The following is a 12,863-nucleotide window of genomic DNA, read 5'->3' on the forward strand; positions in this document are numbered from 1 at the left end:
TCGGTACCGATCGAGAGGAGTAAGAAGTGTGATGGCACCGCGTCGTCACGCGAACGGTCACGGCGGTGCATTGATGGAGAACGGCGGAGGTGTCGGCGTAGTCGGCGTCGGTGTCGGTGTCGGTGTCGGTGTCGGGGGCATCAACGACGCGATGGAGAACCTGCTAACGCAAAATCAAACGACACGTTGCTGCACGCCGACCGGCGAGTGTCTACGGGGCGACACTTTAATCCGTTTGAACGCGTTGCACGACACGGTCAAGGTAACCTGCAACAACGATAGCTGCCCGATCGGCCAGTTCATGCACCGCGAGTGTTTCGACGCCTGGGAGCAAACGGTCCTGACGTATCTGAAGAGTTGCGGACGCGCCCGTAGCTGGTCCGAACGGCAGCGCCATCAAAATCTTTGGACGAAAAAGGGTTACGATCTCGCGTTCAAAGCGTGCGGCTGTCGCTGCGGTCGCGGGCACCTGAAGAAAGATCTCGACTGGATGCCGCCGGGAACCGGGAACGCTTCTGGTAACCGACCAGACGAGAACGAGGCGAAGAAAAAGAAACGTCGTAATCGGCAAAATACCAGGCCCACGCTTTCGGTATCGGCCGGTCCGCCGAGCCACGGCAATCACGTTTCGACGAACGGTCGCGGTACCACCGAGGCCCAGTTGATCGAATCCGGTCGAGGAAGGGCTGGTTCGCTCTCGTCCAGCACCGGTTCGAGTTCACCACCGGCTACCAGCGAGCCAAGCGTCAGCCCTCTTCATCAACCGCAGGCGATCATGAAGAAGAAGAGCAAGGTTGATTTCTTCAGCGATCGAGCTCGGTGAGTCTTGAATTATTTTTCTCTTTTCAATAATTTTAAATACTTGAATCTGATCTGATATTATTATTGTATAATTCATGTCTTTGTCAAGGTAACAGAAATATTTTATAATTATTAATCATTTCTGTATGTACTTGGAAAATTAATTCCTCGAACGATACGCATCGCGAAAGTATATTATTTAAAAGTTTCGCGAGGTAACGCCCCTCGCAATTACCCGCGTTACGTTCAACAGTAAGACTCTTTCTGCTTTTCCGTGGTATAAAACAGGGGGGGAAAAAAGGTGGCCAGAGCTCGTTACAAACAATAATTGGCCTGCTGACGGTCACGATACTCTCTGATGGCTCCCTGTGAGGTCTACGGGCAACGGTGTAAGAATACAATTACCGCGATCCCTTATCAAATTGGTCACGTTTCGCTCCCACGCAAGCTTCTTCTTGGCCTCGCCGTTGCTTTCAGCCGCGTCGATAAGAGAAACGTTTCTTTCGAATCGCGAGCTTTACCTCCAACGTTAGTTACTCTTATTCTATTTCCTGCCGTTCCCATTCCTCCAGTTGAAAATTGGTCACCGTAAAAGGCTGGTTAATCAAAGAAAAAAAAAGGAACGATTGACCTTGATACCTTCGCGAATCCCTTTCAGCAGATACTGAAATTTCCATTTTTCGCTTTTATCGGTAGAAGACAAAGCCTCGCGGTATAGAGATAAAAGGGACCGCGGATTTTCGAATATACGGAGCTTTCGTCCCGTCCTCGAAAAGTGTCGTGTTAAAGTTCAGCTGAAGGGAGAGCTACAGAGGGTTAAGGGAAGGAACGTATTCCGTATGGAAAGCACATGCACGTCACCGTCCTTCTTTTATAGCACGATTTCAAAGCTCGTATAAAGAAAGAAAAGAAAAAAGAAAGGCCGAGAATATTTTCATTTCTTCGTCGGAGCGAGAAGAGTTGTTTCGCGGTCGCGACGCGTATAAACGGCTATAAATAATCGTATTCGCGAAATACTTTCGCCGATAGAAAGGGAACACAGATGTTGGCCAAATGACGGGGGAGGGAAAGAAGAGAATATCAGTCGGTCCTCTCGAGTCGCAACCGGGTAAAAAGGAACGTCGGAATCTTTGCGATGTCGAATTAAGGGGTGTCGGATCGAGGAGATATAACATACATCGGCGGCGAAACGTTTTTGGTGTTTGCACGCTCGAGCGCGCAAATATCGGTCGGCACGATAAAACATGCGACACGTTCGATCACGTGGAAGTTTACAGATGAATTGAGCCTGTAATTCGATACCCGGCTCTCTCGCATCTTTCAAACGGGCCGACGTCGTTGATCTAAATCGTGGAGGATAGCCGAAACGGCTTCCAGGCTCTTTTTGTCCTTCCTTTATTTTCCTTGTTCCGAGGCTTTTGAGAACACGACCGAACACCGCGATGTTTTTCAACCTTTTGTTACCGATTCTCTAGGCCAGCAAATTCGCGATCCTTTCCCCGTGATAAGAACGAAAAATCGCCGCGTAAGCAGATACTCGATAAGTCGTTCGTACGGCACGTGAAACGAGTTCAATCGTCCGTTATCAATTTTAAGAACGTAACAGGCAGATAAGAGGGATCCAGGACGAAATAAGAGGCAATTGAAGGAGGAATGTCTGTAAAGAGCCCCGCGTTCCACAGGACATGAATGAACGTGGGGGGGCTTCGTTTCCTCGGAAGCGTAGGTCGTATAGGGGTATATAGATGCAGGCATATCGTCTATAGGTCGTTTCTGGCTCTGTTAGAGCAAAGACGAAGGGCAGCAAACACGAGGATTACGAGAATGCCCCACCCATGTTATACACACTCTTGCTGTATCCTATATTTAGATCCGGTCTTGGAACCTGTCCTATTTCTGTTTATTTTCCACCGGTTCGATGGACAGCCCCTGCCGAAATCTTCCCTCGCCAAAAGGGGCTATAAGTGTTTCTCAAAGGGGCACGCGCGGCTGTATGCGTGAATTTACACGATGTTTTATTTTAGGCTCGATCTCGTTAGTGGACCGAAAGGATTCCTTATCTCGGACTCTCTTTAGCCACGGCCTTCGGGACTCGAAGCTTTACGTTACGATAACGCTCCTCGTATATCACACATTTCGTTATGTCATCTTTTGAACTTGCACTCGTAAGCATGCGATAACCGGTTAATTCGATATCAATGTTTAAATTTGCTTCTTCAAAAACACAAACGCCTGTTTGTTTAGCTATAATTTCCGAAGAAATGCATCTCGAGCATCGTTTCGCTTCAGAGAAAACCAAACGATACCTCGTCGAGGTTTTCGTTTCGCAGCCGAGGCCCCGGTGTGTTGGTTCAATGTGAAATGCACCGGGAGCGAGTTTAGGTAGGGCTCCTCTTCCTCTCCGTTTCGTTCTCGCGTGTCTCCGTGGTAGAGCATCGCCGGTGTGTTCGCCGGGAGGATAAAGCGGTGGATGGCGAAGAAGGAAGAGAGATAGTAGGCGAAGGGGGCAGAGGAAAAGAAAGAACGCGAAGAAGAAAGGAGGAGGGTGCTCGTAGCCTTGACCGTGGCCACCTCTTCAGGGCCAGCGAGCGAGGAGCTTGACGTTCTAGCAGCCTCCAAGGCCAACTGCATGGAATCACGCCACCACGATGCATTTAAACGGGCCGAACCGAGCCGGGGATATCGTTAAAAAGCCCTTCGCGCCCAATCTTACACCGTTGTATTGTGTACTCTTTCGAAATTTCTCTCGGTTACCTTCAGCTTCCAATATAAAACAATCAATTGTAAAATTTCCGCAAAAGCGGGCTCGGTTGTCCCAGGTGGTCTCCCTCCATGGTCCGCGCTCCTTTTACGGCGTTCAATTAAAAGGAAGAGTTCGAAACGATGCATTATTCCGGATCTTACGATCGTTCCACGTAAAAGGGTGGCTCTCGTCGAAAGAAATATTCCTCTTTCAACGTGGAACAACGTCGAATTATAAATTCCGAACGACTCCGTTGTAGTAGGGAAAGAGGTTGAACAGGAAGGAAGGAGGGAGGGGTACGGTGGTTGAAACGGTTGAGCGTGCCACCCCCATCGCGCGATTCCTCGTTGATATTTCGGACGACATTTTTCCAGGGAAGCAATTCGAATTTATGCCGCTCGTGATTCTTTTTTCATCCAAACTGCTGCTTGCCCGATCACCCTCGCGTTACGACACACATATAGAGACATTTTGGCGCCGCAACGCGACCTATAAATCCCACTTTCACTGAAGTGCGACGAGACCAAGGGTTTCTCCCCCTGCGCGCGTTACTCGCGTTTTAACCAAAAATAAATTACGTTGGAAGGCAGTGTTCCGCAGCCGTTCCCAAACGGAGAGAAAAACCCGGCCGTTCGTCTCTCTTCGAATTTCGTTTCTCCTACGGTGTCGCATCGCGTCGTCGGAAAGAGTAAGAGTGTGTATCGCGTTTGCAGAGAAGAATATTTTCCAGCTAGGGGGCGGACTCCTTATTTCGCTCCCGTTTTACGATCTCATTACGCCTCGCGTTCACGAGAGAGGCTATACGCGGCTTACATATATATCGAGGCATTCACGTCGAGAGAAACTGATGATTTACGCTCGCTAGAATTCTACTATCGCTTTGAGGGATCGAGGAGAGACGGGCTGTTTCGAAAAGTTCAAAGGGAGTGACAAACGAGTGGATGATCGCGAAAGGGGGAGGCGTGTTACGGGAAATAAGGGATGCACGAGCTAATGGGAATTCATCTTTGCTTCCGAAATCGCGGTTGCCTCCCCTCTAGGTTGTAATTAAAAAACACCTGGGGTTTGAAACAAAGGCAAACAGAGAGAGACTCAGCGGGTGTACAAAGAACGCGATTCCATAGATTTCGAGGGAGATACCTTGAAGATACGAAGATTTAGATATCCCGATTGCCGAGCTTGTAGGTATAGAAGGCCGCAAGCCAGGAAACGACGAGAGGATGGCACTCGACCGAAGAATTATTGAATTTCCGGCGAACCAGTGAAATTCCGGGCGCGCTTTCCAGTTTAATTCGGCGCGTTCGGAGGGGCAATATTGTCCAAACGGGGGGGTGGAAAACGTTTCGAGGAAATTTCTCGAATTCTTTCGAATATTTCGTTTACTCGACGGGAAACACGCTCGTTCGGGAATAACTCCGTGGAACGAAGTTTTTTGCCGAGTTCGCGAAGCCCTTCTCTCCCTCTCGGTTTGCTATGCATAACTGCCCGGTGAACCGCGTTCCCGTGCACCTGCGAATATTTTCACCGTCCATCTAAAGTTGCGCCTCGTTCCTCGAGATCGACGCGTGTCTAAGCTTACCAGATAGATGCTGATAAAAAGCTGTGGGTATGCGTGTCTCTGGCAAACGGTGGCTCGAGTTCCGGGGCAGTTGCTGCGTCAGGGCGAATTCGAGCGAGGGAAGACGAAGGAAGGGGTTGCGTGGAAATGTAAAACAATTAAACGTACCGAGGAACGACGATGAAATAGAGGCGCGTTTTACGGGAATTCAATTCCTGCCGGTGGTTAGCGTCGTTTTCCGAAACATCGCCGTTCACCGATATTATTCTTTAATTGCGCGCCGCTGCTCGTGAACGGCATGCAAACGCGTAACGAGGTAAATTGTAGCCGCCGGCTGTCGAATTATACTCGCACGATCGCGTTTAATCGCACGATAATTACTAACGGGGAACGAAGCTACGTTATTAACGTCGCCGCCCCTCGATCCGTCCTTCTGAAAGTCTAGAATACGTTCGCGTGTATGCGTATCAGTGCACCTTACGTTAGCAGTAACGGAGAAATGGCCAGCAACTGGGTAATTCGGAGCGCAAACAATGCGAAAAGTTATTCCGATGATCGGCGAATCGATTCGTAAAATATTCTATTTTTGGTTATCGGCGATTCGATTAACCTCGCCGTTCTCCGATCGCGAACAGTTTACGAAACGGCATGGAACAACTTCGTAACCGATATGGGTGCCCCTCTGATTCGCGAATGCATAATGATCGAGTCGAAATGTCAGGGTTAACCAGGGGTCCAGTGTATTTGTGTAGCCGAAACGCCGGAAATGAACGAAAAGCATTACTTGGTTTTTTTTTTTTTTTTTTTTTTTTTTTTTATAATTTACTACGTTCGCGAAATACACGTGTGATAAATATTCAGCTGTTCGTCAACACTTTCATGGTCACACGCTTCGTTGGATCTATAATTCATGTTTAGTCATTTTTTCTTTACATCTCTCAAGGAGTTCATTGATAACGGGTCCTTGAATAGTACATTCGTTCTAAAATTTCTTCTAACGCTTGTTACGTCACTGTTTGTTAAAATATAGTATAGTAAGGATGATGATAGAAGCATTAAAAAGTAAAGGATGTCGCAAGGTAATCGTCTAGAAAACGGAAGTGATTATTTATCAGAGGGGATGTTTGCGATCCGTCTGCTCCCCGCGTGCCGGCTCACGGAAGCTTTGTCGCGTGGTCTAGGGTGGAAAACAGTCGTTACGTGGAATCGCGAAGTAATAGTGGAAATAAGCCGAAAGAAAAAGGGATCCCCGACAGAGGAAGGATGAGTTCGGGGATTGACCCTGAACCCTGACCCTTCGGGCCGATGGACCACCCCAAGGATATCTTAAAGACGACGGGGCGAAATCTCGACTTCTCGATTTATCAACGTACCTTTTCAGAAAAAATCAAAATTTGCTCTTTAATTTAATTTTCTTCGAAGCAAATTTTCGCGTTATTTTCGACATAGACTTCTTCATTCTTTCTTCTCCCCTGTGCAAGAAGGGTGTTGCTTATTAAAAAAAGTACGCCGCTTCTAAAAGATCCCCGCTGTGCTCATCTGCTCTTCCTTCGTTCTTCTCGTATCGTCGCCACGAGCGGAAAACTTTATAAAGGGATTAAAGTTTATTATATCTGCGATGCGGTGGAATCTCGCGGATTCGAAACTGAATCGTCTCTTTCCTTTTCGTCACCGTGCTTAATAATAACGATGCGATTTTATTATCAACAATTGTCTGTTTCTCTCTTACGAGTGAGAGAGAGAAAGATAAAGAAAGAACGCGTGCAGAAAGTTTGCCAGGAGATTACAAACTCAACAACGAAAACGTATGATTCATTCTTGTAATCAACGGAGAGCCGAACGTCGAAGCGTTTAAAAATAAAAACTGTGCACGTTCGATGTATCGTGCGCGTTTAAAATTAGCCGCGCGAAATTCGCGTTCGACGTGTTCCTGCTGGCAATTAACGCGGCCGCGGTAATAAAGAAACTTAATTTAGGAGTGTCGAAAAGAGAAACTCTGCGCGAAACTGGTTCGCGGATGCGCTCGTACACGACGATCACGAATTCGTAACGAGATGTTTGTCAAATTTTATGCAAATTCGAGGGAGCGCGTAAGGCTGACAGCCGCATTTTCGAACGTTATTAATATTCATGAACCGCGTATCTCTTTTTCTTTTATTCCGTTTCCTTTTGTGTCACGCGTTTCCCGTGAACGATCGTTCGATACGCGTTTTTCCATCCAGCAGCGAAACCTGGGTCAGTTTCGGCACCGACTGTACGGGTAATGAATGTTCCACTGCAAAAATGTTTATCTCGTTCGTGCGAAATATCGAGAGGGAACCGGTTCTCGACCGGTTCCATTGCCGAAACAAATGTTGACCGATATAAAAATCCTGCTTTGATTATAAGCTTGCGATTTCGTTAGGGCACCGGTTCGCCTGGTTGCAGTAAATTGCCATCTAAATTAAATGGATTTTTTAATTAGACTTTTAAAATACCAGCCATGATTCATACACTGATACATTGATAAAATTTCTCAATATTAGTGTCACTCGAGTAACCTTGGGCACTGGCGAACCAGTGCTGCAGCTTTTGATTTCTTAATATTTATCAGAGGATAACTTTGTAGCTTGGTTTATTTATTAAATGTTGGGTAATCGAAAAATTTGCAAAATATAATTGCTTTTTCCAAGCACGTTTAATCATGCGTGGTAAGCCGTCTTATTTAGCCCTTACCCGACGTGGCTCGTGCGAAAGTAACAAACAAATTACGTATCGCGTTTATCGTCGAGGAAAGATGACGGGGGAACGTAGGAAACATTTGCGAGGGTCGTTTATTAAAATCTCGCTCGTTAGAAGATCACGGCCGACATTGACCCACGGGGCACGCAAGCATCCAGACTCGAATCACGCGTTTCACGGATAAGAAAGTCGTCGTGGAAAGTGGAGGATCGCGTTTGTTGTTACATCATTACACGCATCTCGTATATCTTTTCGAAAGGAGTTAAAAAGTTCCTTGAAAACTGTACACGTGGGCGGCGAAGTTGCTCGTCAAACGTTGCCTCGCAGCTATTCATTATAACCGAGGGAAAGATAGACCATAGATTGGAGAGGATACCTTTTGCCTCTCACAAATATAAATTCAACGTCGAATGCGAGCCAGGTATCTTGACCCTTTCGTTTACGTAAAGTGTAGAAGAATAAAAATATCTTATAGGTTGATTCTTCAAAAATTTTGAAATTCGATCAAATTTTCCTGAATGTCTCCGCGAATTCGCTCTTGCAAGAAAATTAGGAGCATTGTATCGGCTGATAGAACTTGCAGGGGAAGTTGAGGAATATTCTAACAGTGTCAGAGCGAACAATGTCGTGTAAATGAATAATACAATCGTCTCTGGGTAACTGAGACCCGGTGGGTTGGTCTTGACAGCGAGAGCCAGGTTTAATTCGAAGACTTTAGGAAAGATTTGGCGAGGAGTTAGCGAACATCCATTCGCCGGTCTATGAATTAAACGTGTGCATGCGCCAACTTTTCCATCCGTGAAACTTTGCTCCATTAAAGAAACATCTTGACGCGTACTCGTCTCTTAGATCTTCTCGAATACTTTCGCTTCCAACAGACCACGTATTCCTCTTGAAATCGTTCTCCGGCAAGCATCGGTTTCCCGGTTACGTCTCGACGTCGAGATCCTTTTTCTGCTCGTCGTTTCGTTCTTACAACTTCTTTTTCCCTGACGTTTCATGAGAAAGGAGAGAAGGACGTAAGGAAGGGAAAAGGAACAAAGACCGTACATTCGTGCTTTATGTATAATACTCGCGAGAGGTGGTGCACTTTGAATCCTTATTTACGCGAACCCGTTATCTACTTCGGTTTCCTCTTTTCCACGTTTTTCCTGTACGCCTCCCTTGCGGCTGACTCGAGATCGCGAAAGGATACGGAAGCGGCAGCAGACGAGAAAAGGATTTTCCTCTTCTTTCTCCCTCCTCTTGTTTCTTTTCCTCGCGAACGTTGCGCCCGTATATCGCGCACGTAGTCCAGTGTAAATTATGGCGGACCCGAGGGTAGTTTACTGCTAATTGGTTTGTTAACGTCGCGTTTACCTCTCCCAAGACGCCAGTCTTTCTTTCGTCTCTTCCTTCTTCCTTTCGTGTCCTTCCTTCGAAGTGTAATTAAATTTGTTTAGAAGCTCGCAAGTTCGGAAAGTCTGCGGGGGCGTATGCGGAAGGAATTTTCAATCGTACTATGTAGTCGATAAAAATGAACGATTCGATGGAAACCAGTCTTATCCTTAACGATTTACCGGCCATTATCTTCGACTTCGTTCTCGGAAATGATAGATATACTCTCGTGGGAACGAATCGGTTCGATTTTTTTTTTAGCAGCCCGTGTTTCGCGGCTCGGTTTGAAATGCAAAATTCGTTTCGATTTACGTAATTCTCGATTATGTGTGCGTGAGAGAGAGACAGAAATTGTTACGAAACCGATCGACCCAGTCGACTCGGTGGCGCCGACCGGTAGGGTTTCGGAATTGACCGGCGATTCCAGGTTTCTGGTCGAATGCCGAGCGAACCGGTGAGTCGGAAGGAATTTTTTAATTAGCGGACGACGGACAAAGGTTACCTGCACTATTGCCCGGAGCCTGTAATAACCATCGTGTTCCGTACGGCTCGTGGTTATGAGTACGCATAACTCGTTCAAAAAATACCGAGATAGTCAAAGTGTTACAAATATTGAGCCGGTAATAATGAAAACACCAAAATTTTTATTATTAAAAATTGAAATGTATCAACGCCGTAGTTCATGGGGATTTCTTGTGGCCGGTATTAATCTCTCTGCTAGGCTGAATCTATGAAGGACAAAGTTTATCCGGAGCCGTTAGGCTATCGACGAAATCCGACAGGGTTGATATCGCGTTCGAGTAAAGGATCATCCCTTCGCATAAACACTCGAATTATCGGCGAAACGTTCTTGATTCTTTCTCGAGTCGATACATGATCGGAACGCCAAATAAACCAAGGTATTTCCAAATATATTTATATCCTAATAATTGTTATAGTAAGCGATCATCAGAAAGGAACGTTTCAACGTTTCCTCTCTGTGTCATAGAAACGTCTCACTCGATTTGCCACGTACTCGGATGTATCCAGGTCTTAGCATACAATTTGCAATAACAATAAAACAGATTCACCCCGGTCGTCTGTAGCGAAGATAATAGAGTGACTGGTGTGAAACGCGGTTCGAACGGTTGCATGTCGGTTAAGAGGAACTCGCTTTAGACATCGGCACACGTCGCCGAAGTACGTGTGGTCCGGAGGGTGGCAAGTTGGTCTCATTCTGAAAGTTCACCGAGGGTGGTATTCGCGCTTTCCGCCGCTCGTTCGAGCGTGTCGAACGCATAATCCGGGGATGGGATTCGAAGTTGGCTCGAACACCGCGCGTATAACTGCGTACGAGCAAACTCGAAACGGATTAACCGGTGGGAGACGAGTTTTCAGGTAATCCTCTAGCTCTCTTCTCGCTGAAATTCATTTGGCGTCAACCTTTATCGCGATTCTAAGGGTGTCTCGCACGATTTTCTCGGGATATATAGCCGTTTCGCATTTTATTTCGGTTTCTTGCTGGCTTCTCAATTTCATCCGATTCTCGACAAAAAGAAGGCGATTCAATTCCTTCTATTTTATAAAGCAGAGTCAAATAACCCTTCCAAGTGTAAACGAGTCAATTTCCCAGAAGATAATCTCTTCTATGTTTTATTTTCTCTGTATTAATATCGAAAGGATAATACAGTTCCTGTATACAGATCCAAATATTTCGAGAAATCTAGAGGAAGAAGGAAGGGTCTCGATAAGATGGGGTGAACGAGTAAATAAGGGCACGTCTTCGGTATAATTATTTGTAAACTCGCCATTATATTCCCCGAAATATTTGTGTTTTCCCGCGGTGCTTTTCGCCCCGCGGCGTATTTGTCCTGTCTCGGGTATCTATCGAGAAAACCTGGTCCGTAGTATATACCAGTCTCTGGAGGCAAATAAACGTTGCGCCGTGATTATATCTATCGGTCTTTTCTCCCACGAAGTTGTCCTTTCGGTTTACTTTGCTCCCTCGATTTGTCCGTTACTGGCATCGTTGACAAGTCACTCGAGCCTGGCAAAGCCTGTAACAATTCGGCTACATGAAACGGGGTCCCCCATTTCGTTGGTTCTGTAGGGGGCGGTTCGTGAATTTGACACGTAAAATCGCACGCTTCTCAGCTTGCCACGGCGACAGTGTCAAAGGCAGCTCGTAACAAAGGGTCCGGGGAACGGTACTGGACGAGAAAGAGGCCCTCTCTTCGTTATATTTACGGACACGCGTTTCCTCCTTGTCCCTCGATACACAAACCCTCCGAAGCTTTTCTCTATCGTTCGGATTTTCTGAAAAATCTCGTGAACAAGAGAGGAGAACCGAAAGTTTATAAAAATCGTCGCGTTAAGCCAGAGTTCTCGGAAGAGAAGCATCTCCTCTTCGAGTACAACAAACTGAAAGTTCAACGCCTCCTCAGTTTTCCTAGTCGTTTAGGATCCTTCGCACCTTCGTGCGCGCGTCGGTTCGTAGAAAAGGAAATTGTTGCCGGTAGAAAGGAACGTCTTTGGCGGTTAGAGTTATATCCACATCGTGGAATTGAAATTAATTCGAAACACGAGCAGAGTTCGCACCCAAGAGGTTCGTCGGTTCGAGCGAGTCGAGAAATGCTTTCGATAGCATACGAAATGGCTTTTAGAAAGTCGCGACTCCTACGTTCCTCTGAATTTAAAATAGAAACGAGCCTCGGCTTTTGTACGAATTGCCCCTTCGGTCGATCTATCGAAATTTTCTTTCCTCGGTTCGCGTTATGCGAAATGTTTGTGTCACTCGGGCAGTTATTTCATTTATAAATTTAGAAAATAAGGCGAACAGATTTATTGCCTTTCGCTGTTGTACCATAAATAAGGTCATACCAAATGATTTTCCTCGTGACTTCTCCCTGGATTTATAAAATCGTGCGCAGTCGAACGAGCAATATATTTACCCTCCTCCATTCTCGTTTAATTAGCAGTTGAACGTTGTTCGTGCTCGAATCGAGTCTCGCTACATTAGCATACAATCATAGAACGCTTAGTTAGTCTTTGTCTAAGTCGGCGAAGCACACCTGAGAGGAATCGGCGATTCTCGATTCGGGACGCGTATCGGTGAACAGTGTCGTGCCTCGTCATTCGCGAAAGTCGTCTTTTTTCTTGCTCGTTGCTTCGCTATTCCGCGTACTTATGCCGCTTATTAATAGGAAAGCACCGGAAGTATCGTCGGCCTCTTTGAAAATCCTTCGATACAGATCGAAACGTGTATCGGTTTCATTTTATTCGACGAGCGAGATCCTGCAAAATTTACGATCGTAAGATCTCGGAGATAAATTTCGTGGTCGGGACAGGTCAGGCGTAGGCGCCAGTCGTTCGGGGCACCTTCAGGGGGTGGGGCGATCGGTTGACAGAGTCACTGTTACGAAACAGATGTATAAATACTCGGATATATACTTATCTCTGTTGGCAATGACCTTGCGGGCCGTGCAAATACCTGATCTCGATCGTATCTCCGTGGACAATTATGTCGATGGACGCGTGTTTGTACAAGGTGTCGAAAAAAGGGACTTTTTTAAAGGGTAGATAGTCAAAGATTTTCGGCTTGGCTCAAACAACTTGTGCTTTGCTTCTGTTTAACGATAGAAATTAAAGAATTGTAAAATAATAAAGCCACGAAGGTTGTACGTC

At 46.2% G+C, this 12,863-nt stretch overlaps 1 protein-coding gene across 1 annotated transcript in view; it reads left to right on the forward strand.

Moving 5' to 3' along the window:
- The first annotated feature begins 26 nt into the window (after window positions 1-26).
- Window positions 27-12,863, forward strand: part of LOC114878289 (headcase protein) — a 101,697-nt gene continuing 88,860 nt past the window's right edge. Inside the window, exon 1 of the mRNA XM_029191908.2 lies at window positions 27-819. Coding sequence (XP_029047741.1) covers window positions 32-819 — 788 coding nt within the window. The 5' untranslated portion in view covers window positions 27-31. The remainder of the gene's footprint in view (window positions 820-12,863) is intronic.

This window comes from Osmia bicornis, chromosome 9 (genome assembly GCF_907164935.1).
Source record: "Osmia bicornis bicornis chromosome 9, iOsmBic2.1, whole genome shotgun sequence".
Taxonomy (NCBI): domain Eukaryota; kingdom Metazoa; phylum Arthropoda; class Insecta; order Hymenoptera; family Megachilidae; genus Osmia; species Osmia bicornis.